This window comes from Alternaria conjuncta (genome assembly GCF_024043145.1).
Source record: "Alternaria conjuncta strain BMP 0040 chromosome Unknown scaffold_9, whole genome shotgun sequence".
Taxonomy (NCBI): domain Eukaryota; kingdom Fungi; phylum Ascomycota; class Dothideomycetes; order Pleosporales; family Pleosporaceae; genus Alternaria; species Alternaria conjuncta.
The window spans coordinates 410442-436403 of NW_026250098.1; the positions used below are offsets into that span (position 1 = coordinate 410442).

At 53.8% G+C, this 25962-nt stretch overlaps 8 protein-coding genes across 8 annotated transcripts; 3 read left to right on the forward strand and 5 right to left on the reverse strand.

Annotated features, from left to right (window-relative positions):
* Window positions 1-69: 69 nt before the first annotated feature.
* On the reverse strand, window positions 70-1469 carry J4E85_006594 (uncharacterized protein; the record flags this gene model as incomplete). The annotated part of the gene is made up of 4 exons (XM_051470830.1): window positions 70-607; window positions 668-862; window positions 918-1108; window positions 1326-1469. 4 exons carry the CDS (start codon window positions 1467-1469, stop codon window positions 70-72), a joined length of 1068 nt encoding a protein of 355 aa, XP_051325040.1.
* A 1176-nt stretch (window positions 1470-2645) lies between these two features.
* J4E85_006595 (uncharacterized protein) lies at window positions 2646-3588 on the forward strand (the record flags this gene model as incomplete). Its single annotated transcript, XM_051470831.1, has 2 exons — window positions 2646-2703; window positions 2786-3588. The coding sequence occupies 2 exons, from the start codon at window positions 2646-2648 to the stop codon at window positions 3586-3588; spliced, it is 861 nt and encodes a 286-aa protein (XP_051325041.1).
* An 885-nt stretch (window positions 3589-4473) lies between these two features.
* J4E85_006596 (uncharacterized protein) lies at window positions 4474-5827 on the forward strand (the record flags this gene model as incomplete). The annotated part of the gene is made up of 5 exons (XM_051470832.1): window positions 4474-4649; window positions 4701-4863; window positions 4911-5191; window positions 5241-5513; window positions 5572-5827. The coding sequence occupies 5 exons, from the start codon at window positions 4474-4476 to the stop codon at window positions 5825-5827; spliced, it is 1149 nt and encodes a 382-aa protein (XP_051325042.1).
* Window positions 5828-5915: 88 nt separating this feature from the next.
* On the reverse strand, window positions 5916-7568 carry J4E85_006597 (uncharacterized protein; the record flags this gene model as incomplete). The annotated part of the gene is made up of 2 exons (XM_051470833.1): window positions 5916-6294; window positions 6361-7568. 2 exons carry the CDS (start codon window positions 7566-7568, stop codon window positions 5916-5918), a joined length of 1587 nt encoding a protein of 528 aa, XP_051325043.1.
* Window positions 7569-8040: 472 nt separating this feature from the next.
* J4E85_006598 (uncharacterized protein) lies at window positions 8041-9183 on the reverse strand (the record flags this gene model as incomplete). Its single annotated transcript, XM_051470834.1, has 1 exon — window positions 8041-9183. The coding sequence occupies one exon, from the start codon at window positions 9181-9183 to the stop codon at window positions 8041-8043; it is 1143 nt and encodes a 380-aa protein (XP_051325044.1).
* Window positions 9184-10113: 930 nt separating this feature from the next.
* On the reverse strand, window positions 10114-14020 carry J4E85_006599 (uncharacterized protein; the record flags this gene model as incomplete). Its single annotated transcript, XM_051470835.1, has 2 exons — window positions 10114-13908; window positions 13958-14020. 2 exons carry the CDS (start codon window positions 14018-14020, stop codon window positions 10114-10116), a joined length of 3858 nt encoding a protein of 1285 aa, XP_051325045.1.
* A 466-nt stretch (window positions 14021-14486) lies between these two features.
* Window positions 14487-20758, reverse strand: J4E85_006600 (uncharacterized protein; the record flags this gene model as incomplete). Its single annotated transcript, XM_051470836.1, has 2 exons — window positions 14487-15133; window positions 15181-20758. 2 exons carry the CDS (start codon window positions 20756-20758, stop codon window positions 14487-14489), a joined length of 6225 nt encoding a protein of 2074 aa, XP_051325046.1.
* Window positions 20759-22715: 1957 nt separating this feature from the next.
* J4E85_006601 (uncharacterized protein) lies at window positions 22716-23435 on the forward strand (the record flags this gene model as incomplete). The annotated part of the gene is made up of 2 exons (XM_051470837.1): window positions 22716-23251; window positions 23303-23435. The coding sequence occupies 2 exons, from the start codon at window positions 22716-22718 to the stop codon at window positions 23433-23435; spliced, it is 669 nt and encodes a 222-aa protein (XP_051325047.1).
* Between the last annotated feature and the right edge of the window lie 2527 nt (window positions 23436-25962).

A 25962-nucleotide genomic window follows, 5' to 3' on the forward strand; every position in this document is an offset into this window, starting at 1 on the left:
CCTTGCGATCATGATCTACATGACATATACAGCATCTATAACTCCAGTACCACGCTGACAATCGCCAATTCAAACAGTCTCCAACGGCACCCTAGGCAACGCCGTCAACTGCTTCCTGTCACTAATCTCCACTCTGAAGTCCTTTTGTACACTGACCTGCAAGCCATCACCGCTCGGCCGCTGTCCGCCACGCTTCTGATCGCCATCGACATGTTCCAGGCTCGTGTTACTGTACTCATCCAAGTCCCCGTAGATCTTCGTTTCCACACCCACGCTCTTGGGCTTGCTACCCGAATGCGAGTGGTTCTCAGGTCGCTCGTTCAGCTCCATCCATTGCTTTGATCCTGGACCGGCGCGGATGGAACCCCGTGGGTTTTGCTTCTTCGAGTAGCCGCCTGAAGGGTTCGAGTGGCTTCCTGACCAGGAGGAGAAGTGCGAGATGAAGTTTGTGAGTAGAGGGCGGCAGGCGGGTAGGTTGGCGACGAACATGCCGACGTTCATTTCTGCGCAGGCCCAAGCGAGGATCTCGCCGAGGTTCTGGAGGAGTCGGGTTGGGTCGTTTAGGCCGATGAGGAACTTGAGACGCACGATGGGGGCGATGGATGCGCTGTTGTATGTGTTAGTGGTCAGGGCTTCGTCTTTGGTACAGGGCTATGGGTTGGCTTACAAGATTCCCAGGCCGAGCATGGACATTACAGAGATCTTAACGCGCCAGTCGAGTTGGACGTCCCAGAGGAGGAAGATGGGGAGAGTCGCAAAGATCCAGTCTGTTGAGATGGACACCACAGCTACGGCGTATGACAGTACTGTCTGGATGTTGCGGCCATTGCATTCACCGTCCATCGTGGGATACCAGTTCTTCCTGTTTCCGGAGTTAATTATGGGTACTCTGAAAGGGGAAGGGCCTGAAGACGTACTGTACTGGCCTACATTGGAAGAAGAGATACATTCCCGTACCGCCCATGACGACGAAACATGATATCATACAGGTGTAGATGACCATCTCGATCCATTTCTTGCGGTTCGCGATGCGGATCAAGGCGAAGCCGATGCTACATTTGATCGCGACGAGAGTGAAGCACCATGGCTCCTGGAAGACGTAGAACCACTGCTCCTCGTCAGTATTTCCTCTCAAACGACTCAGAGGCGCAGGAGATCGATGGTTACATACCTTCAAGGACATGGAGTATTGAGACGCGGTCAACGAGCCATCATACTGTCCAACGCCACTCCAAGCCATACCGAGTGTGGAAACTGTGGCCACCGTCCAGACCGGCTGGGTCCATGTCAGTAAGATTCCGATTGTGGATGTGTACAAAACTTACCAAGTTGATGAGCATAGCCCAGTCATCTGGTCCCCATGCCTTCCTCTTGGTACGAATCCAAAATCGCAAGATGGTCGAAATAATGACAAACGGCAAAGGAACCAAGACCGATAGGGCCATATGGTAAGAAGTCGGTGGCGCCATGGCGGCAATCAGACTTTCGACGAGTCTACTCTGTATACACTCAAGCGCAACAGTCAAATCGCACGAAGAAGAAAGTAACAATAGAGTTCACCAATCCACACAGTGCAAGCACCGGGCATGCAAGAAAATAAGAAACCGCAACGAAAGGCTGGTAAAAAGGAGCGCCACGATCCCAACAGTATGGCACTCGTCCACGAGCTTTCTTTCCCATCCCAGCTCGATCCGTAGGCCACAAAAGCTCTCGGCGCCAACCATCTAGGGTTCGCCCGGATGAAGCCGTACGAGTTTAGGATTAACAACGGTAACGGGGAGGCGAAGCGGCACAGGCTTGCTAGGGCCGGCACTGTTACCCGTCTGCAGTAGTTCCCGGTTCGTTATATGTCCGATGCTCTTGGAAGCTGTTGATGCGCGGGACGACGACCCTTGGGAAGGATCGCATTTTCTGGCAAAGTTAATGTCCGCTTCAGAAGGCCTGTTCGCTCAAACGCTGTTGGCATTAGCCTACCTAGGTGGCTATCGTGTTTACTATTCTGTCTTTCGGTATAGTTGCAGAGATGGCAGACAGTCTTACGTATCACCTTCACATGCGCCGATGTATCTCCAAGCTCGAGTCCAGACTCTCGGTCTTGTGCAAAGCGGTGGAGTAGTATAACCTGCTACGTCTGCGCGCGAATCCTGTTTCAAGACCTTCTTCTGCACAAGGATTGGTACATCGCCGCGTACTGTGCGTGCGGGGGCGTGGAGCATGCAGGAGTGTCGTATTGAATCCATACACTCGGATCTCGACCAGAGATGAGATAGTCCCAAAGTACCTAGATATCAACCCAGAACTTGGAAATGTGGTATAAGGAGAGAAAGGGGGATATCAACTATATGTGTGCCAGTTATGACTATCCTCATAACATGGCGTGAGGAATACGGTCTGTCAATGCTCGGTGTATGCGTCGGCACAAGATGGAGCTACTTCGGAGGATTTATATCGAGACCCACACCACGAAATAACGGTCTCCACCGCTAGACATTCCTCGACGGATCCTGGGTGTTTTACATAGTCAAGGGTTCCCCGCGACGCCTCTGCCGTGCAAGCGGTGGGCGTTGTCACGACTACTTCCATAGATACATGTACAGGTCTCTTACCCAGGTTTCAACATACCTCAGCACGTAGCAATTTCCAAAATGTCAGCACCCAGAGTCTTTGAAGGCAAACTTGCCATTATTACCGGTTCTTCGCGAAGTATGTTCTGCCACCAGCTCATGGTCCTCGACCATGGCGATGTAACGACGTTCCACTTGATTAGTAACTGACGTGCAACTAGGCTTCGGCGCCACACTTGCCACCTACTTCGCCTCGCGCGGAGCTAATGTTGTGATCAACTACGCAACATCGGCGTCCGATAAAATCGCGACTGACTTAGCAAACCATCTCTCCACGACCTACAAGATCAACGCGCTCCCCGTACGCGCCGATCTTCTTGACCCTTCCGCCCCGCAAACCATTGTCAATGCGGCAAAGGCGCACTTCAGCAACCCAGCGGCCACCCCTTCGTTCCAGATCGACATCCTGATCAACAATGCCGCTGTCGTGAATGCGCAGCCCATCCAGGAGCTCGATCCAGAACTCTGGGACCAGACGTTTAACATCAACTGCAAAGCTCCTGCGTTGCTTATCAAAGCCGCGTTTCCCTACCTTCCTCACGATAGGTCTGGTAGGATCGTCAACATCTCATCTGCGACTACGACGTGGGGTCTGATCCAACAAACATCCTATGCTGGCACCAAAGGAGCCATCGAGGCCATGACGCGTGTGTGGGCGCGCGAACTTGCTGAGCGCGCTACTGTCAACAGCGTGAGCCCTGGTCCCATGGACACGGGTCTCTTGAACGGATTGCCTGAGGCGCCGAGAGAGGCGCTGAAGATGTACAACGCGTTGATCCCGTTGGCGAAGGAGAGACCTGGTGTTGACAGCGAAGACATGTTGAGATTGGCAGGCGAGATTGGTGGTAGGCCCGGTACGCTCGAGGAGGTGGCAGGTATCGTTGGTATCGCGTGCTTGCCAGAGAGTGGCTGGATGACGGGTAATCAGCTGGGCGCGAGTGGAGGCGGCGCTTTTGTTAGGTAGAGCTTCGCTGTCATGTCTGCATGGCTGCTGGCAGCAATCAAATTACATATGAGCCCTTTTAATTTTCGACCTCGAGTGTGGTCATGGTTGTGCCTTTGTCGAATGAGAGAAGCCGGAATCCGATGACGACTTCGGGCAGGTGTGTCACATGATGCCAAGACCCCATCAGCCCTTCGAGATCATCGCAAGCTCCTCTTCACGACGCGTCGATTTAGCTAACGATCTGCCACACACAAGTCTATGGTTCGTATTTCATACTGGACTAAGTATGATGTTTTCGAAATACGCGTTCTAAGAGCGGGATACCTATCATGAGCGCGCTCGTCGCTTCCTACCAGAAATTGAAATTTGCCGCATCCCCTGCAGATTGGCGCCACGTCCTGCAATCCCAGATCTTGGCTTGCATTCTGCGTGCATGCGGCGCAGCAAACTGGACATAGAGAAAATTGTTGCTAATGCTTGTGCGGTCACGAAACGCACAGTAAAGGATCGGTCTGGCATGAGAAGCGGCTGAAAAGGTTCGTTCGCAAAGCATTACGAACGTTGGAACCTCGTGTTTGTATATTGCTCTCCCGCAACGTCAACCGACGGGACATTCCCTGCACCCGACTACCCGCAGGCGCTATTTTCCTCGAATAGTTCGCGAGAAAACGCCACCAAAGCACTAGGCTCGCCGCTGAGAGTGGTCGTTCATTGCTGCTTGGCTGATCCTTCGTAGTCGCTAACGGCTAAAACGCGGATTACCTGCATGGAAGTAGCCTCCATGGCGAGAGCTGCATTCAACATGTTGAACTACAGATAGTGGGAATAGCACGGCACGCATGTATAAGTACATACAATTAGAATATATCCACTACTACCCATTTCTGTTCCTCTCCCGTCAACATGAAGGTCTCAACCTTGGCAACGGCAATATTGTATGGCGGCGTCGGTGCCAGCCTTGTAAAGAACGACGCATTGGCTGTTGAAGCACTCGCGAAGCTTACGTCTAACGTGGCTCAAAATGGCTACCCAGACGCAGAAAAATGCACGTTGGACAATGTTGCCGTCCGACGAGAATGGCAAGTAGAAGGCACACGCGTTTCGCGGTAACTCGACTCACACAAATTCAGGTCCACTTTATCGGAAGATCAGAAACTCAACTATATCGATGCAGTCAAATGCCTCGGCAACAAGCCAGCGAAAACCCCAGCGGCCATAGCCTCGGGCGCAAAGAGCCGATTTGACGACTTCATCGTCACGCACATTCTACAAACAATGGGCATTCATGGCACGGTACGCTGAGAATGCATAACCAGCTGAGGTCGACTAACGTAGACCAGGGGAACTTCCTGAGTTGGCATCGCTACTATATCTGGGTTTACGAACAAGCTCTTCGCAACGAGTGTAGCTACAAAGGCTATCTCCCATACAACAACTGGTCCAAGTGGGCAGAAGACCCGCTCTCATCACCTCTCTTCGACAGCAGCAAGACCAGTATTTCCGGTGACGGCGAATATGTGGCTGGAAGGGGGTCATGGTGCATCCCAAACGAAGCGCGCTGCATGGTCACTTTCCATTCAGCGAACGGCGGAGGCTGCATCAAATCTGGGCCATTCAAAGAGTACGTTGATCGAATCTGAGCTAGATCGACAATTAGCTGATCGAAACAGCTGGAAGATCAATTTAGGTCCGATCCAAACCACAGTGAAAGACGCCCCACCGAACCCGCAAGCCGATGGCCTTGGCTACAATCCTCGCTGCCTAAGTCGCGATATCAGCACACAAGCGTCGAACGAGACACGAGATGAGATGGTCGTAGACCTGATCAAGAACTATCCCGATATTCTCAGCTTCCAGAACAAGATGCAGAACTTCACTCAAGGGGTTATGGGCGTTCACAATGGAGGACATTACACAATTGGTGGTGACTCTGGAATGGATATGTATGCTACACGCCGCCTCACCATCGCTAGCATAAGACATGTACTGACTGAGGCGCAGGTTCAACTCTCCAGCAGACCCGGCCTTCTACTTCCACCACGGCATGATCGATCGCGTTTGGTGGACATGGCAGAACCTCGATTTGAAAAGCCGGCAGGACAGCATCGCGGGTACTATGACCTTTCTGAACAACCCACCGAGCCGTAATGCCACTCTTGATGACGTGCTCAGCGTGGGGTATGTCGGATCGCCGAACATCACCATCAAAGACGCTATGAGCACGATCGCAGGGCCTTTCTGCTACGTGTATGCTTAGTTCAGATGATCAATAGTATTGAAGAGTAAGTTCATAGGCTCCAAATTCTTGTACGGGTCCAGGGATGCTACATCACACCCCTTTCCCTTTACCATTGATGCAAGAAAGTGATGTATTCCGCAGCACCATCGTCCAGCCCACACAACTCGTTGAAATTCCCAGCTTCCTCGCCCCTCTTTTTGGTTCTCTCGGCGAAATCTGCCAGTGGACAACTCTTCCCGGGGCCACTATCGCAGCCCGGTATAGCGGTAATGCCGTCGTTAATGTTGAGTCTGACGAACTTCTGAGGTAATGATTCGCGTTTGGTCTTGCAGGATAGTAGCTCGAAAATAATACGGCCGCCCATCGGCGACACCTGAGACTTCCGCCACTTGCGGTCATGGGCGATGTGAGTGATGGGAAGATGTTCACGGTCATTGATGACATCGAGCGCAGTCATGAGCGGCGCTATGTCACCGTCATGAACACTAATCTTGAATCAGTTTTGCTCGCTCCAATGGTTTGTAGCCTGCATGGTTCGAAGAAAGACTCACAAGCTGAAGAACAATGGGCCAGCGCTTGGGCCCTCAAGTAGCAGGTTCGTCGTAGCATTAAGCCACAGCCACCCCATACTTGTGGCGTACTTCTGACCTGGGCCTGCGCGATAATAATGCAGTATGTCTCGCGCATATTCAAAGCTGAGGAACTCGTCTCGAGTGAAGACGTCACACCAGTCACTGCGACCGCGTACTGTCGTCTCGAAACCACACATTTCCTGCATAGCGTAGATCTCGTGGTCGTCAAGGCTCATACCTGTCTGGCTGAGTAGTCGCTCGCGAATGGGCGGCATATATGTGGCCCTGTACTCGTGCATCAGACGATAGCCCTTCTGTTGGCCTTCTGCTTTGTCTTTCTTGTTGGCCAGGCATGTTCGTCCAGGTGTTAGAGTATCTGCACCAATCGAAGAATGTTCGGATATGACCTGAAGAGTAGCTGTATTGCTAGTGCTATAGTCGATGCCGAAGAAGCCTGCGGCGAAGTGCTTAGCTGTCTCGATGACGCGGTTTGAGTCGCTGGCCCAGAATGTAGTAGGCTTATTGGAAGGAGTCAAATCAGCTTGTTCCAGAAGATGCTGGTAACGTGTACGCAGACGAATGCCGGTGGTGAAAGAGGAAAGTATACCCGCGAAAGGCCCAGTCGTTGTCAATTGCTCCAGCTGGGTATCGTCTGAAGACCAGAAGAGCTCCCAATCATTGAAGAACGCCAAGTTGCCCTCAAAAGTCTTGTTACTGTCTTTCATGCGCTGAACGACTGCTTTCTGCTTTCTACCCGCTTTCTTCGTGGGATAGCGCTCAGCATGCCTAGACATCATGTGAACCTGCACCACCTCGCATCCCTCTGGCGGAGCAACACCTCCGTCAACGACATCGATGATCTTTTCCACCCATGGCCCATTTCCACCGAGATGGTACAAGATATTCCAATCTTTTGTTACAGCTCCTGCACCGAGGCCGTGGTCGAGCTCCGCGCCATCGCTTCGCTGAGGATGAAACCAACTATCCCAGCTCGAACTGTAAGGCTTATCGGCGCAGCCATCGCCAAGATATTTGGATCGCGATTTCGCGATGTTTGATCGGCATGATGAAGGGCATGTGGTTAGGCCGAGCGCAGAGAGAACCGAATTTGGGTATATGCTCTGCGCGATCGATACTACGGCCACGATGATTGCTGTCAAGGCAATCCACTGCGACCGTGGGGGCATCGTGGCGCTGGGGAAAGATATTGACGTGCGTTATGCGAAAGAATAAGGAGAATCAGAATAAGTCATCTTCGTTGACGCTCGATGACAACACGGCTCGGGCGGTGAAACTCTCAAACGCTCGTTCCTGCCCAAGAGTGGGTCGCAGTTCTTGCCCCAACCCTTCACCACATCTCTTGAGTATATGCGTCGGCATACTTGCAGTTGCTCTTCGTAGGGTGTTGGCTCGGCTGTGGCGTGCAACACTTGGTTCCTTCCAGTTGAGAAGAAACGCGGGCGCGTCACATACGATCGATGACGCAGGGCGTGGTGGGCCTCGGCACGCCGATCGCTCTCCACGTTCGCGTCTTCCGCGTCGCTCCCACCGCGTACCCAAACGACTACACAGGTGCCCTGCAGTCTACGATAGTCGTCAAAACGAAGCTCGACGAGATATCAAGGAAACTTCAATAAGGCGAAATCTGTGATAAAAAGGCTATATACTGATCTTCATACTCAGCTTCTTCGCAACCTCCCGCACCTTCTCCACATCCACCCTCCTCGTCTGATCCGGAACCACCTTCCCCTCGAACGCGCCCCCAGCCTCTGCAATCAACGTCTCCAGCCCATCCCCACTAGCATACGACCAGAACCTCACATAGCGATCCACAAACTCGACCACCACCTCCGTCCCAGCTGGTATAAATGCCGTCTCACCCGCCCGAACCAAATGCCCTGCCTCGCCGTCCACCGTGAGCGAGAGCGCACCATCGAGTATATAGTACACCTGATGTACCTTTTCAAACACAAAACCCTTACTCAAGACCGAATTCTTCAACTCGCTCCCAGACTCAATACTAGTGATGGCAAAGTTGCCCGACGGCCCTTTGCTCTGCTGCATGGTGATAAAAGGCCTGGATAGCACACCCTCGAGTAGGAAACACGGCCCTGCGTTCGCTTTGAGAAAGTACGCTTCCTGGCCCTCTGGAAGCACGCATTCACTCTCTTCAAAATCCGCCACCTCAGCGCCCTGGAACTGCGGCTGGAAAACCACATCGAAACGTTCTTTGATCTCGCGTATCTTAGGCCCAAACACAGCACCCGTATTCCTATCGTCAAACTCATCACACAGCACACCGCCATAGTCTTCTCCCACGAACCGGAAGAAATCAACCCAGTCGCCCGGTGTCACAAGACCCATCGATTCATTAGGTCCTTGATCCAGTAACTGCGGCTGGTGCACCACACCAGGTGGCACGTAGGCAAAGTCTCCTGGGTAGAGTATGCGGCATTTATCTCCAGCCCAGATCTTCAATCGTCCTTTTGTGCACATGAAGACGTCGTGGGCGTGGTTGTGGTAGTGGAAGCCTGGGGGGTCGGATAGGACGCCGTCTTGGCCGAAGACGCTCATAGTGTTGTTAGTCTCGGCGGCGGAGCAGAGGATGCGGAAGACGGCTTTTGTGCCAGGGATGGTTAGGTGTTCGCCTGTGTGAGATGGGAGGAGGTAGGGTGTTGGTGCTCCAGCAGGGAGGGAGACGCGGGGGAGCTTGGTTTGTTGGGTTGCTGGTTTGAGGGGAGGAGAGGGAGGTGGCATGATAGAGTCGTTGCGGGAGAGGGTTGGGGCGCCTGTCGTCGCCATGTTGGATATTGACGTTGAGAGGGTTGTGCTTTGACGAGAGCTGTGTATGAAGCACAACAGTAGGCCGGTCCGCAGTATGTCAAGGGATATCCAGTAGAAGCCAGTAGGTCAGCTTTTATACAGCCACCAGGTAAACATTTACCCACACGTAGATCTCTCCTTCATACATACCCATCTGTACACCCCATCACAGCATAGCTAACACCATCGTGTGATCCACCATACATACTCTCTCCACAACAACATCTGCCGATAGATCTCCAGACATCGCTATACCTCCCACCGAGACCCCGGACAGCGGTGTGTATACGGCAAGCATACTACGCACATCCCAGTATCTGATGACTGATCACACTGAAAGGGAACACAACGCAAGACACACACCAACCACAGCAAAGTCATAAAACGCTTCTCCACAATGTTTAATCCACGCTTAGTAGTGAGGCAAAGCGCTTGTGTTCAAAAGAGATGGAATGAGACAAATGTAGCTAGCCTTCACCACAATGATAGTGCTGACGCCGCGGTAGCGTCTTGAGGTTCGGCAAGTGGAGAGAGAGTGCCGATGATATACCCTGTCGTGTCCCCAACTTTATTGCGAGTCGGCAACACAACAAGATCCGCCGACTCCATGCACAACAATCCACGATGCTTTACACGGGCTACATTCGGTGTCGTTGGGCCATCGTTTGATCTGCTCCATACATGTCGGCAAGACGATGGTTTCGCACTCCGATGTCACCGATGACCGAGTCTGTGTGCGTCCGCAAGATGTGCCGGACACGTTCATGTCGTTTCCCAAAAGAGATGAAGCAGCGAAATGGATATCTACATTCATTTGGATATCAAGACTACATAAAACAACGTGACGACACCTCAACGCCTCTCCCTTTTTACCATACTACTACCGTAAATGCATCTGCTCATCCCCACCTACTTCGGCCCACTCCACTTCCCACTAGGCCCATTCCCCCTCCCTCTAAACCCACCACCACCACGAGCACCGCCTCTACCACGTGGACTCCTCATCTTTTCGACTCTTCCCTTGCCTCCCCTGCCTTCTCCACCGCTGACATTGCCGCCCCTTGTGCGTTCCTGTCCTAGGCCACGCCGCTGACTCTTTTGGCCAGCGCCGCTGCTCTTCACACCACCCCTACCCATTCCAGAGCCGGATTTCGCCTTTCGCACTTCTTGCCAATCAGCTTCGCCGCCGTCGTCATCCATGTCCATTTCGTCGTCTTCGTGTGTGCGCTTGTTGCTGAACTTGAGACGGCCTTTCTGACCTTGCTGGGCGGTGTCGCGGCCGCGGATGGCGTCTACGTAGGCGTTGATGCCGGCCTCGAGGGATGTGTTCTGGTCGTCGATGTCCATGAGGACGTCTTCGTCGGGTACTTCGTGCTTCTTGGACTTCTTGCCCTTTGCCGGGGCTTCCTCGTCCTCGTCGCCGATGATGAGCTTGCCGTCCTCGTTTGTGCGGGCGTTCATCTTCTGTGGCTGTTTGCGTTGGCGCAGGGGTTTCGTTGAGGAGATGTTACCAAGAGCGTTCTTAGAGAGGAGATCAAGCGGCTCATCCTCGTCTTCGATGATGTATGTGTTACCGCCCTTTGCGCCTCCCCGCTGTTGCTTGCTCTGGCTCTTGACGAATTCGTCCTCAGAGTCGCCGTCGCTCTCTTCGCTTTCACTACCGTAAACAGCCTGGTCGTACTCGCTCTCAAACTTGCCCTTTCGCTTTTCGGTGACCTCTTCACCATCCTCTGTAGCTTGTTGCTTCTTCTTCTTGCGCTGTTCGCGTGTCTTACGGATGTTGGTGATGAGCTTGCGGTCTTCGGCAGGTGTGGCGCGCTCGACTTCTTCTACACCAAACTTCCGGACCATTCTTTCGACGATATGCTTGACCTTGGCTTTGAAGTGCGCCTTGTGTTCGTGACTCCAGACCATAAGGCTCTTTAGCAAGGTGTTGAGACGTGGTCGTACAAGCGATTCTGGTAGCGTGATAACCTCGACCTTGACGAAGCCGAGAACACTGCGTACGATCTCGCGATTGGGGTTCTGGAGGAAGATGTCCATGAGGTCGCAGAGTTGGGTGATGGACTCCTTAGAGATCTGAGCGTGGAACTGGTAGAGGATGCGAGTGACGGCGGTGATGGATGCAGAAATCATATGAGGTGTAGTAGCAGCCAGACCAGCCGACACCATGGTGAAGTACTCTTCAAGCGAGGCCTCAACAGTTGGCGCATCGGCGGGCATGTTGGGTACCTTGGCTTGCACAACCTGACCTCCTTCGGCCATCTTCTCACCCATAGCGACAAGCAGGTTGTAAGCTGCCTCTCGCGCCTTCTCGTTCGTCTCCTTGGCTGAAATTACTACCTCGGAGAGAATGGCGGGGATGAAATGCAGATCGCTCTGAGGGAGGGATTCGATGACTTGGAATAGCGCGTTGAGTCTGTCGCGTCGCGCAGGAGCAGAAGCCTTCTCCGCGCTTCCTAGCAACAACTGTTGCAATTCACCGTTGCGCTCCTTCAAAGCTTCCTTGCCCATCTCGGACTCCGCAAGACGAGGAATGAGCTTGTATGCCTTCTTCTGCAGCTGGGGCTCGTTCTCTCTGTTGATCATGATCTCAGCCATGCGGAAGAGCGAGCGGTAACTATCACGTGGGAGGTATAGGGCGATCGTAATGATGAGATCCATCAGGGTGTGGCTCATTGGCGGCATCTTGTTGGGGCCCGTCTCCTGCTTCTGCTTAGCAGCCTGCGTCTGCGAGCCAGGCTCGGGCAAAGAAGCCTCAAGGTTAGATGCAACTCGCTCAAAGGTCTCCATGAGCTCGCGCTCAGGAATAATGCTCAGGTAAGCGTTGATGGTCCGGAGGATAGTGCCGCGATACTGTGGCAGAGTCTGGCTGTAGACGTTGAACAAGACTGCGAGCATGTTGCTGGCGAAACCGGCTAGATGCTCAAGGTTCTTCTTTGCGTCGGACTTGGATATCCGGGCTTGCGCAAGCAGATCATCGTCAGACTCCAGCTCCACAATCGCCTTGTTGCTATCGACCAAGTTCTGGAGTGCCCGGCAGACGTCCGTTCGTAGATCAGCCTGACCGTAGAGCAAGTTTGCTAGCATCTCGCAGAAGCTCTGGTCGAAAGCCTCAACCAGGTCCAAAGGCAGGTCGCAGTATCCGGGAAGAATCGACCAAATCTGCTGTACAACTGTCTCGAACACTTTGATCTCCATTGTCTTCTCTTTCTCGCCGTGATCAATAACCTTCTGGTATAGTTCCTCACTCAATGGCACCATCTCGGTCCTGAAATGTGCCAGCTTGGTGTTATGGACTGAATCGCGGAGAAGCGGCAGCATCCAAACTCTTCCGGTTTGTCCTGGGGGTGGGCGCGGTAGGTTCAAAGGAAGAATGTCCAATACGACATCAGGACCCATTGCGCTAATGGCTCTTGAGATGACTGAATCCGCCTCCTTCTTGCCTGCAAAGCTGTCATTACCCCTCAAATCTCCAACCACCTTCAACACAGGCTTCAGAATGGGATCTGAGCGCCACCTGAGAGTCTCGAACATGGCAGATAGCACGCTGAAGACCTCCATCCACGCCGCCTGGTATTTGACGCTCAACAGATCTTGCGCAATCTTGGCCACCTTCTCAAGTGTCTTCTCGTCGTATACAGAGGGCTCGAGGACGACGCTGTCGGGTACGAGGTTTACGAGGAAGGAGATGAGGCATTCGGAGGCGGAAATGCGGATGTTGTGCGACGAAGATGTGAGGAACTCGGCGATCATAGTGAAGAGGTCGGGCAGCTTCATGAATGTTTCCTCTGGTTCGATTTGCGCCGAGACTTCGTATCCGCGCGAGATGACTGCTATCCACGGGGGAAGCAGCTGTGAGTCGTTCTTGGAGGGCTGTAGTTCGGAGATGACCTCGAGTAGTCTGGGAAGCTTAGCAGAAGCCAGTTCGTCGGCCATGCCGGCGAAGATGACCTCGAAAATCTCGAAAGCGGCCATGGTCAAGAACTCGTTGGTCGACTTGGAGATGTTCAGCAACAGCTCGCACAGCACGTCGATCTTGCTGCTCGGCCAGCCACCAGACGACGTCGCAATCGTCTTGATGAGCTGCAGCGCGTGGATCAGGTCGGGGTCCTTGTTGTCCACGTCCTTCTTTCCCTTGTGTTTCCGCGCCTTGGCGGCCGCCTCTGCTGCGATGTCCTTGAGCATCTTCTGGGCTGTCTCAGCGCACATGTCGGCTGCCGGGTGGTCCAGCGCAGGGCTCGGCGGCGGGTTCGCCAGCACCTTCTTCAATGCTTCTTGCGCCCTCTTCCGCACTTTCGGCCTGTGGTCGACGGAGATTTGCAGCAGACCCGCGACGGCTCTGCGCGGGCTGATGGTCGTCTGCGGCAGCTCCCAGGCGCGCGCATCCTGCACGACCAGCAACGACTCTAGACATCCTATCGAGGACCGGATGAGCGGCGCATCGGCGTCCTGGGCTGTGAGGGCGGGGGCGAGGTTGGTGAGGATGTCGGTGAACTTGCTTCGCAGCAGCGGGGCGGGGACGTTGGGGGTGACGAGGTCGAGGAGGTAGATAGTGGCAGTCGCGGTTTCCTTGTTGGCGATGCCCTGCTCGGTGATCTGGCGGCCCAGCAGCGACAGCAGGGCGGCAAAGTAGGCCGTCGGGGTGAACTCTGACTTCTGCTGGCGGAGCGTGTCTTCAATGGCCGAGAGCAGCACATGCGTCTGGAATGGTTAGGCTACAACGGCGCAGGGAAGGGAAAGCGCGACATACGTGCTGCTGGCCCTGCAGATTCGGGCTGTCCCGGATCTTGGTCAGTCTTTCCTCGAGCGACATGACGGGCGTGGTTGTTTCTAGTTGACTGCGCTGCGCTGCGACATTTCACATTTTCGGCCTCGAAACTTTTTGACATGGCAGGGATCTTGCCGCACGCTATCGATAGCCCGCACGGGCCCCAGACCCCACCGGCTCCACCGCCTTCACTCACTGCACCCAGCACCCACGTCAGAGACATCGTGTCGATTCAAGTGTATATTGCAATCGCTGGCTTTTCGCAAGGTATCATGCGCTAATCCGCACACGAAGACAACTAGGGTATAACAAAAACATCGCCCCTCCTTGTACAAAATATGCGTGCCTCGCAGGTATCCCCATACGAATGTGCCCATCGAACCCTTCAAATCGCCGGTCGGCCCCTATAGTCCCATCTCTATTGAATCCAAAGCATTAGACAACGCGCAGGCTGCCGCGAATACAAGACAAACGTCATGTGCAAAAGTGATTAAACAAAGAAAATAAAACTCTACTCCTCCACCAGGGTATCATCCACGCGTCCCCGGACACTGCTCTTGCTGCTCTTCTTCGAGATGTTCATGAAGCTGAGCCTCTTCTTTACGCTGTCGGTCCGTGACGACAGCGACTTGTCGCTCTTCTGGCTCTTGATCGTCTCTGGCCGCTTTAGGCTGGGCTGTCGCTGGAGACTGCCTTCGCTTCGATTTGGCGTAGACTGGCTGGGGAAGCTCGGTAACGCCTCTGGTTGTGGCGAGCTTGGCGTATGGTTGAGGAAGCTCAAACTCAGACGGTTCCTGGTATGCGTCTCCTTGCTGCGACTTCGTGATGACACTGTCGTCGAAGTGTCATCATCCACCGATGGCTTGTCAGCCTTTGCTTCCTTCTCTTTCTCCTTCTCCTTCTCGGGTTCACCCATGAGGAACTCCTTTGTCAAGAAGGCTAGACTCAGTCGCTTCTTGTCTTGTCGCGAAGCCCGACCGTTGAGTGCCGGTGAGGCACCCCTGTCACCGTTGACTTGACTCTGATCGGGCGTGGGGCTGGCAACTTGGGAGCGGGAGGTAGCCGCTGCAAGCCATGACCCGGTTGGCGAACGTAACGTCGGGGCCATGTTCGGTGGCAGAAGCGTGGATAGTTCGCGGAAGAAGGCCGATTCGAAGCCTAACATAGTTAGTTACCAATCAAAGTGTAGTGAAGACAGTACATACGCTGCGTGAGGTCTGACTTCGTGGCTTGCTGAGCAGGCCTCACGTACAACGACAGGCAGCGGCGGATGACCAGAGCGTAGTCAATCAGTGCAACCCGCAGTCCGTTCTCAAGCGGGTTCGGCTGTTGCTTCTCATCATCGTCTTCCTCATCATCTTGTGCATCCGCGGGTGGAAGCAAGTCATGGTAGTTTGCAACGCAATCTTTCGAGTTCGTGTCCACGGCATACATGAGTTCTTGCGTCAGTGTGTTGAATGTCGTGTCGTCACCATCGGTAATTCGTTTCTCAATAGCAAGCAGCTCCCCGGTCTTGCGTGATGTTCGCTCAATGGCCATTTGTAGGGGTGTGAGCATTACTGTACCAACCGCTACAATCTCGCTCCTCCGCAGGATTGTAGGGAAGTTCTCCGCTGTTGTGTAAAGAGTCTTCTCCGCGCCGGCGTCCCTGGCGTTGACAGTGGATGGTGACCGGCGAGAGGCTGATGTGAAGTGCGATGGGCGAGACAGCAGGTAGTAGTCCTTGACTGACTGGGAGACCTTGGCTCGTTGATAGATCGGATGAGTCAGGTCCTTCTGTGGGCTTACAGGGTAGATCTGCAGGTACTGCCCCTCCAGGTCTTGCCCGTCACCGGGGTTCACGATTTGTGCTGAAGGGTGTTGCTGTTGCATTCGGTCCGTGAAAGATGCCAACCGGTCGTTAGCAGAACCCTCGAAGATGAATTGCTTGTCCCGAAGCCCTGGTGGGAAGCCCAAGCCCTTGTATACCACGCGGAAGTAACGCGGGTTGGAGCGCTCGCCCTTTGCAATGTTCTCGTGGATCTTCGCCATAGCATGCTGAGTCCTGGCCAACTTGGCAAAGTCGAATACATTGTGCTCGTATTGCGCCGCAAGCTCCGTGTAGGCGGCCAACGCGTTGTTCCATGACTGTCCAGTCTCGTAGTGATCGATCATCTGGAAGTAGAGCTGTTCTTTCCGCTCGAACGCAGGCTGTGGCGGCATGCTGGGGTCGGTGAGTGGATCCGTGGTCGAGTTCGGATCCCACTCGTAAAGCTCGGCGTGCAGTCTGAGCGCAAGACCTGCCTCGGTGTAGTTTCCTGCATCCACTTGCAGTTGCACTAATTGATGCACATAGCGGATGTAGATGTCTTCCTTTTGCATGTCTTTCAGGAACTCCATCAGATGAAGAGTGTCCATAATATGGAAGACTTCGCCAGCCGCATCCGTACTATGCACAGCAACCAGGAGGTCCAGGAGTTCATCGATGGTCGAGATAAGGTCCTTCAAAGCGGCGAGTAACGGTTCTTCCGGATCCTGGGCAAGAGGCTCGAACAGTTCTACTAGCTCCTGGATAAAGTGCTTTTGCAGAACCGCCTCAGTCAGATGTTTGGTCTTGAAGAGGTTGTCCAGGCAGTCGATCATCTCCGCTTGTATGAGAGCGAGATCTTCGCTCAGCGTCCACTCGCTGATGATCATCGTTTGTAGAACCTCGATGGCTACACTGCGGAGACCTTCATGCACGCTGAGGCAGAGTTCAACAATGGGTGCGACAAGGCCTGGCACGTATTGCACCTGGAAGCCGCCCATCTTCTCCAGCCCGTACTGGCCCTTGTCCTCTGCACTAGCCTCCCAGCCAATCGCTTCCCAACTGCGTTGTAGCAGATCTGCGCCATGTTCGCGGACATCGCCAGCGATTTTCCACACGGCGCGTCGCTTCTGCTCAGGGAAGGTCTCCAATGCAAGAGCGTCGCTACCGACAAGTTTCAGTAACGCGTCAAAGAACGCTCGCCACAGCTCTGTGTTGAAGCTGTCAGCCTCGTCGGGAAGAGGGAGGAAAGAATCGTGCAGGATATTGAACAATTTCTCCAATGCGCGCATGGTAGCCTTGTGGTGATAGATGTGCACACTGAACCACGAGCTAGGGTAGGCTTCGCAATCCAGAATAGATATGTAGACCTGCAGTACAGAGAAGAGGAATTCTGCTGTTTCCTCCTTGGGTAGTTCCGGGTGCAAAAGCGTAGGAAGGCTCGACATCGCCGCAAGTACTGCCGATATCTCCGCCAGTGCTTCATCGAATGGAGTTTCAGCAGTCGCAGCCCGCGACTGGAATGGATAGCTTGTTGGGAAGAGGAGCGAAAGTGTCTTCTTGGCTGGTCGAGGGGTTGCCTGGATGGCGCGGTATGAGTCCACAAGCTTTGGCATATATTCGCACGCTTCTTTTCCCAGCTCTTCGACTTGCGATGCAACGACAGAACAGCAAAGACGAACTTGGTCCTTCCATTGATCGGTGACGGTCTCCACTCGACCCCAGTACGGGGCTAACCACTGGACAGTGCTTGTCAGAAGCATGCGACGTACTTCTGGAGATTTGAATATCTGGAGACCGGAGAGATGGTGGATCAGGAGAAGCTTGTACAGGATGAGCTTTCCCTGCACATTTGAGCAAGAATCCAGGAAGCCAGCCGTCAGCTTGAAGACCTCAGTAGCTGGCATGCACCCCTCGAGCTCCGGAAGCCAGGAATGCAAGTTCTGTACAAGTAGAGTCTTGGTACCGATAAGGACGGGCGATGGGTTTCCCATGAGAGCCTCTAACGAGGTGAACAGTACCCTCATCTCCTTGCTGAACTGAGTCCGATCTTTGATGCCAATACTCTCTTCCTTAACCTTCTGCTTTTCTCGCGCGTTGACCAGAAACTTCATGATGAGGTTGCCGACCTTGAAAGTTGCGCGCAGCCGTCGAGAGCTCTCAGAATCTGTAGGCTTGGCGAGCAGTCGGCCCAGACTCTGCATGAGACATGATGTAACGAGAGAGTGGAATGATTTGGTCCGCGCATACTGATCCACCAATGGCTCAAGGTTGAAGCGTCTGTCGTGCACTATGCCCAGTACAATGACAACAGCATTGAAGACCAAGTCTTCGTATTCATCGCTTCCGGCGTAATGGCTTTGAATAGCGAACAGGGCGTCGAACACTTCGCTCAACAGCTTGACGATCTCAATCTCTGGAACGAAGTTGAAACGGCGCAACAATCCTACAAGCTCTCCTGGCGGTTGTTCCTGCCATTTGATGAGGCCGAGTATGGTCGGATCTTGGGAGTATCGGGTACTGCAAAGGAACGTCTTGACGTGCACAGATGCCATTGGACCCATGACATGGTCATCCTTCTTCTTCGCACTCCAAGGCAGGCCAAGGTATGCTCCCTTTCCAGCGATCATGCCCGAGGTGTATTCATCGTATCTGTACAGCGTCAAAGCATGGTCGCCATCGCGGGCGAAGGCATCCTGGTTCCAGAGGGGCATCCAGCAAAGCGCAAATGGAAATCCGGGGGCATCGGCAATGCTCATAACCAAGTGTGATCCGGGAACATCCTGGGGGTCGATAGCAAGCCGGACTGTCGCGTTCCATCCCTCGCCTCGCTGAGCTGCTGTGGTGCGCCATGCGGTATGGCCTGCACTGTTAGTTGACGGGTATATGCACCCCTCAATGCGCTCCCCAGAGCTCTTGCGGACCTCAATGGTAAGCTGGAGATTGGTCATTTGAGAGGTTTGGATTAGCGGGACAGTGCCAGTCTTTGGGTGGGCCAGAAAGGCGTTCTTCGGCAGAAACGGCTCGACGAGCGTGAGGTAGATGTCGCTGCGTGGCTTTGTCGGAGCCCCCGAGAAACCAATCTTGCGACACTGCCTAATGTTGTGTAGCATCGTGGGGATCTTGGCGATGAGGCCCTCGGCGTCTGCATGGACGAAGGCTTTCATGTGTATAGTAAGTCGACTGATAGGGGCGTTCAGCTTGTATTTGCCGGTGGCGCTTGGGTATAGTTCTGGTAATACGCTGTCCCAGCCGCCATCACTATCCAAGATCTCTTCTCCAGCAGCTGCTGTGCTGTACATCCTGACAGTCTGATCGGCCTCTGACCGGGCTTGCAGTATCTGGTTCACAGACACCACACCAACTGCGACGGATCTCTTCAGCGTCTTCTGGTCTCTTGAGAGAGCGCGGGCTCGCGTGCTTGCAGTTGCGGAAGAGCCTGGTCTCGCATCAGACGTCTGTGTCTGTGATCGAGACTGTTCGAGGCTCGGGCGATGGCGTTCATCCGAAGAATCTGTGTTTCGTGATTCGGTGTGTCGCGAGTTTGTTGACTCCTTCCTCTTGGAGCCGAACATGACGCTGCGCCTTCCACCCTTGATGCTGCCCTGCTGGGAAGGCTGCACCGACCCCTTGCCTGGCGGTGTGTCCTTGCCCGTGCCTGCCTTCTCGGCTGCAGCCGGCGAGCGAAGTGGCTCGTTCGTCATCAGCCTGAAGACAAGATACAGAGTAGTGCCGGATCCTGCGCCCTCACCAATGTCGGTCAAGCTGAGATCCACAAGCAGTGCGCGCAGTTTGTCATTGCTCAGGGACACGGCTGATCCATCTCGCCCAGTCAAGTCGAATGAATACGCCTCGGAGAGTGGCTGTGGCGCTGCTCCCGGCGTCTTCAGGCACAGGTACATGCTGATTTGAGCCGCGCCATTGACGACGTCTCCCGTCACATGTTTCAGACTGACGAACAAATGGTTCAGGTTGTGCTCGTCGACATGGGCTGTTGGTCGGCTGTCCAGTAGGCTCATCATCGACTGCAGTTTTGTGACTTCGATGGCCGAGTCGTCGCCCGTCAGGATGCGGCCGCGCTGCGAGGGGCTCCGTACGATGACGTCTCCGCAGAGCATCTTATTGCCTGCCACAAGATCCCAGACGGTCGCCTCGCGTACCTTTTCCAGCTCCTTGGCCGTGAGAACCTTGTGCAACAGCTGGCGGCGCGCCGTGTCCAGGCGGTTCACTAGCCGTGACATCTTGTCCAACGAGCCATACTTGCGTGCCAGTAGCAGCTCGTGCACCTTTGTGGAGTGCCATTCGCGAAGGCAGGAGGCGATCTCGTCAACCAATGGCTCCTGGGCGGAGGTGGGTGTCTCGTCGCCAATCTTCAGCATCGGTACTGGCGCGGGCGGTCGAGGGGCGGTCGGGTCGGATATGGGCGAGAGCGGGAGCATCAATTGCTGCAGATGCTCTTCGCGCGAGGTCCACTGCGAGTGGGTGCTGCCCGCGCGCTTTCGAGCAGACCTGTGGCGTGAGAGTGGGCGAGCCAGGGAGGAGGGCAGCGCAGAGACGGCATCCGTCTTGGAGGCTCGTCGCGCATTCGGGCCAGAGCCTTTGGCAGAGGGAGAGGTTGCACGTGTGCTTTCGGTGGGCGTGACGATGCCGTTGGTCGGATGCGCGTAGTGGCTGCCACGACCCGAGTCGTGTCCAGCGTCCTGGTTCGCCGTGTCTTTGCTCTCGCCCAGGACTTCACGCACCTCGACGCACGATCGCGGGAATATGCCAGAGAAGACGCGTGCCTCGAGTGTCTGGCCCTTCACGCTCGTCAGGCCAGCCAGCAGCGAGGGCGGCGCAACCAGATATCCTCGATACCATGATGCATCTTGGCCGCCCTGCTCAATGATGTACAGCTCGTCACCGATCTCGAGGGGCAGGTCGGCGGGCGACGAGGGCTGGAAGGGGTATATGCATATTGCGAACGCGATGCGCGGGAGCGGTCTCCAGCTCGGCATGGCACCAGACGTGTCGGGCTATATTGGGGGGAGTCGGCGACAGAGCATCACGAGCAGTCGACGGTAGGATGTGTTTCGGGGGAGCTCTTCCAGAGAGTTTCAGATACGGGTGTTGGAGGGCGCGCTGCTCAAGGTGCCCCTGATGAGATTACCGAAGGAAATCTGGGGATATGTCCAAAACCTTATTATGGTAAGCGGGGCACGTCCGACGTTGAAGCAGGGCGAGGGTGATTACAATGTGGCTGTAGTAGTCTAGGGCAGACGGTCGCGTGCAAGAAGAAATTATGTACAGCAAACAAAAGTTTCGACTGCGCAATGTTGATAACCTTCGCTGCACCGTTCGGTAGCAGCCGTGCATGCATGGCGCTCGGGGCACAGGCTTCGTATCATCACCAGCATGGCCCTGGCCTCGAGTGTTGGTATCATCATCACTCGACGCGTTCCATGTCATAGCGCCCAATATACGCGCATCTCACATGCATCGGCCCTTGACGCCGTCGCCTTGTCCATCTGCAAGAGGATATCTCAATCTTGGAATCTCGCCGTTTTCGAACCACGTTGCCAGAAGGGAAAGGCAGGGGACGCTACAGCCGGTGTTTAATTGGTGAATAACCTTCGATGCACATCTCCCGCCTGTCTTGGCTTCATTTTGGGCCAACAACCTTCCAAAGCACGTGCGTCTTGCTTTTAACTCCACACCCGGCCAACGTTCATTTCAGACCAGGCGACGGTCCGAGCTCGCTGGATACTTCTCCTACATGACACGAACTGCGAATCTGTGTTCTGCAGTCGTCAGTCTTCCAGCCTTCCAGAATAGTCAGCACGCGATCTCCGCGCACAGAGCCACGAGGTGAAACCGCGCCGGTGGAGCCACCGCCGATGGGGCTGCACACGCCGCAAACACGCGCGCGATGTGGCGTGCCATCATTTGGCTGTATGGCTGTGCACTAAGCCAGGCACTTGCCGTTAGGGTACATTGCGGCCACAGCGTCCATCACACGACCGTGAACGCATCCGACCGACCTTAACACCGTTGAACGACCATCGAAACACCGAGTTAATGGTCCACTCAGAGGAAGTGGATCACAGTATGGTGCCCGAAGACGGCGAGTGCCCTCCCACTTCACACGTGTGTCGTAAAGGAGTATCAGTGGGGCTACAGGCTTCGGAACCTGGGCCCTGGGAAAACTTCTTACTAAAGTCGGGCTCTAGACGCTCTGATCTACATTAGAGCTTGTCAACGTACTGAGGAAATACAGATCTGCTCTGTACACGTCTGTACTGCAGTAGTCTGGTCGGAACAGTCCCGAGTTCTCCTCTGCAGTCTACGTACCCACTTTGGGATCTTGGGCCGCGAAAGAGACAGACGTATAGTGTAGGACATGGTCGTAAGTATGAAGATCAAGAAATACGCGATTTGCTTTTCCGTCAGGAAAATGTTTGACAGCACTTACTGACAGAATGTACTGACCCCATGTCGTGAACACGCCAGAGGTTCAACTGTTCATCGGCTTCGAGACTGGACACTGGAAAGACAAGAAGGTCCAACAAATCAGCGCAATCGAGCTCCCTAAGTACAGTCGCGACAACGTCGGATCTAGCTCTACGTGCATGCCATCCGCTCCGCGTTGCGGGCCGGCGCGCGCCTATGGACTCAAACTTGCTCATCTGGCGGCACCACATCTGCGCATCACGGTGCCTGGCGATCTTGGCCGACGTGCGTCTCAACTCTCTTAATGATGTTCCAGACCCAGAAAACACGATCTTGTATAGTCTGACAGCTGACGGCTGACATCTTCATTTCCACTACAAGAGTAGTCTCCCACGTTTTCCACCCTTCTTTCCACCTGAAACGTTCATACAAGCTGTTCTGCCACGAGTTATATCGATCGACACGGACACAGACATGAACATGGATATGCCTTCGGCCACCTCCGCTGGTACTCACGCACACCTCATGGCATCCATGCGTCCCGAGGCATCAATGTCAGCAATGGACATGTCGGGGATGGCATCGACCTTCTCGAGCAGCACACGCGTCACACTTTGGTTCACAGAATGGACGACGACAACAACGGCGACCTACGTGCTTACGATCTTCTTCCTCTTCTCCTTGGGCATCTTCAATCGTTTTCTGAGTGCTTTCAAGAGCCAACTGGAGAGAAAATGGAGGATGCAACACGAGACCGAGAGCACATCACAGTCCATGCCCAACACGGAGAAGCTGGTCAACCACAGTGTTCGTGGCCATGCACGGCAATGGAGCCGTGCGCTGCGACAACAGCCTCTCGAACTGGATGATAAGGACAGGCAAGAGATTGAGCCTTTGAGTCCAGTCGTACCACAACCAACTGCAGCGGAAGAGACTGGTATTACACGAGGCTCAAGTGCATCACGTAAGACTTTCTGGGTGGCACAAGCACCCTGGAGCGTGAAAAAAGATGGGATAAGCGCTGCTTTGGAGTTTAGTCGAGCATTGATCGGCTACGTATTGTACGTTCGTGAACGAAACCTTTGAAAGCTGAGATGCTAACAACACAGTAGAATGCTTGCCGTCATGACTTACAACATCGGCTTCCTATTTGCTGTCACTGGAAGCGTACTCCTTGGCGAGATGGTATTTGGGCGATACACACGAGGCTCTGCAGGTCTAGCTGAGGACGGCTGCCATTCTTGAGTAGTACTTGACAGATACATACAAAGTGTGATGCGCGAAATACAGTTCTGTGGCCTTGCGAAACTACGAAAACGAGTTCAAATGTAAATGCAGACTTGCGTATTCAGATTTCACATCGGATAAAGATGATGTGAATCCATACCGACAGCAGCATCGTCGATTTAATACGTTGAACACGAAATCTGTAACCTTAAAACTGACATGCGAGATTCGCGATCTCGGTTTGTTATTTCGAGTTTGGTGTATTGGTGAAGTTGCTCATCCCAGCCCTTTACCATCCTCTTTTCGGTCCTCCTTTCGGTCCTCCTTTCGGTCCTCTTTCCGGCGGCAGTCACACCGCATCTGGGGTGGGGCACTTTAGGCAGCCATGCTGTCGTGTTCGACGCCGAACAAGAGACACTCACCACAACTTCTGACGCGGCAAACCTGCCGGACCAGAACATCATGGAGGTAAGTACGAGATTTCGACATTCCATTGCGTGCGCACTTGCCTTGGATGCGTCGCGAAGGCAGCCGGAACGCCGCCGATGAGCAAAACCATACAGGCTGAGAGCGACCAAGTTCTACCATCGATTGCCCATTGCGTCGCACTCGCTGACTGATTTTCAGGCTCTGCGCCGTCCGGCTGCGCATATAGTGTCGAAAGATACTATCGTCAATCCACTAGCTCCTCTTCCAGATGAGCTCATCCTGGAAATATGCGAGGTAAGTTATGCTCCGGGTCTTTTATAAGTACGTTCAAACGATAAGCTTTTTCGTGCAAGCAGATGTGTTGCATATACTGACTTCCGTTCTCACTCATATAGCGCGTTTTCCCGTGGGATGGATCTGCGCGATCAACTTGTGATAGAGCCTCAGCAAGGTCTACCTTTGCCGCTCTTGCTAGGACCTGCAAGTACCTGTATCTCTTCGGTATGCGATTCCTCTATGAGAGCTGCGAGATCTCCAATCCCGAAAACTTAAGCGGCTTCCTCCGCACATTACACGACCATCCTGAAATAGCGTCATACGTCCGCGAGCTGTTGATCGGCGGATCCTGCGACAGGAGTTTTGCAAGTGGCAATCATCTGAGCATGAGCAAGGCAGAGATGACTGCACATATCCGAACATTATCCCTTCCTTACGAAAGCACTTTGGTCGAGGCCGTTGCTCTTCATCCGGAAGAAGTAGAGCTGGCGCTTCTTGTCTTGGAGGCTCGCACCGCTCTCCAAGTCCTTTCCAGATTGCATCACCGTTATAGTAGTCGTGGTTACTGCTCTACTACTCCATTGTGGGATCTGCGTAGGCATGGATTCCATTCAGTACCTGAAGACGATGCACATACGCCTCATCGGTATCTCTGGCTTACTCCCTTGCTTCACGCAGCCCAGCAGTATGTAACTGCACCAGCCGATACATCAATTGGGTTCGCGAAACTCTGTTTTCTGTCACTCGACATGACAGGAATACCAATGGCTAAGATAGCTCCCGTATTACATCTGCCATCGCTCAGGACCTTGGAGCTTCACGACATATCATACGGTGTCCCAACAATTGGCATCGATCATGGGTCTTGGAATATACTTCCAAGGTCGTCTAAGGTGCAAAACATCTCCATAGTCTCGCCGTCCGAACCGCCATTAGATCACATAACACAGTTGTTACAATCATGTGCGACTGTGTCAAGCTTCCGATGTGATCGACCCGATAAACCCGATGACAACGTAGTGGATTGGCATTCCACACTTCTCGAAGCTGCAAGATCACATAGCGAAACCCTCGAAAAGCTCGAACTTCGGACCGACGAAAATGGTGCACTTACCTGGACGGACGAATGGCCGCGAAACTATGTTTTATCTGAAATGGAAGAATTAGAAGAACTGGAACTGCACTACACTGCCGTTGTGGGCAAACAACGAGGAATCCATTACGATGAACTACCGGAGACGCCAGAACCTGCCCGATCGCTCCGTGATCTACTGCCGCCAAATTTAGTTGAGTTAAGACTAAAGTATGATAGATCCGCTATGAACGCCAATGTCGACTACACCGCGGAGCTACGGGAACTTGTTCAAGACGATATAAACTTCCCCCGCAAGCTCAAAAAGGTGAGCGTTCATTACGTTCATGACGGTGTGCAGTTCACATTCCCCTTTTCGCTCCACAGCCTTCAGGAATACTTCAACGCACACGGTGTCGACTTTCACTATATTGTCAAGTGCGAGATAGACAATAAACGTAAGTGCTTCATGTACCCGTAAGCTCGGCACACTCTGATAGCTTTGTTGTAGATGAGCTGGACTACTTAGTGGCGACTCTGGCTGCCATGGGCCACGGGGGCGCTTATATGTGTAAATGGTTCATAACCGATGACAACTTTTGGATGACATCCGAAGCACTGCACGACAGGGTAATGGAAGAGATCAGAGCAGCTGAGAAACGCCAAGAGGCGCATTAGTCTGAGGCGACGATAATGACACGGCCACGATGGACTCAGAAAGCTTGGGTTTGATCAGCAAGCTGCGCCTACAAGCTGTATTCGATTGAA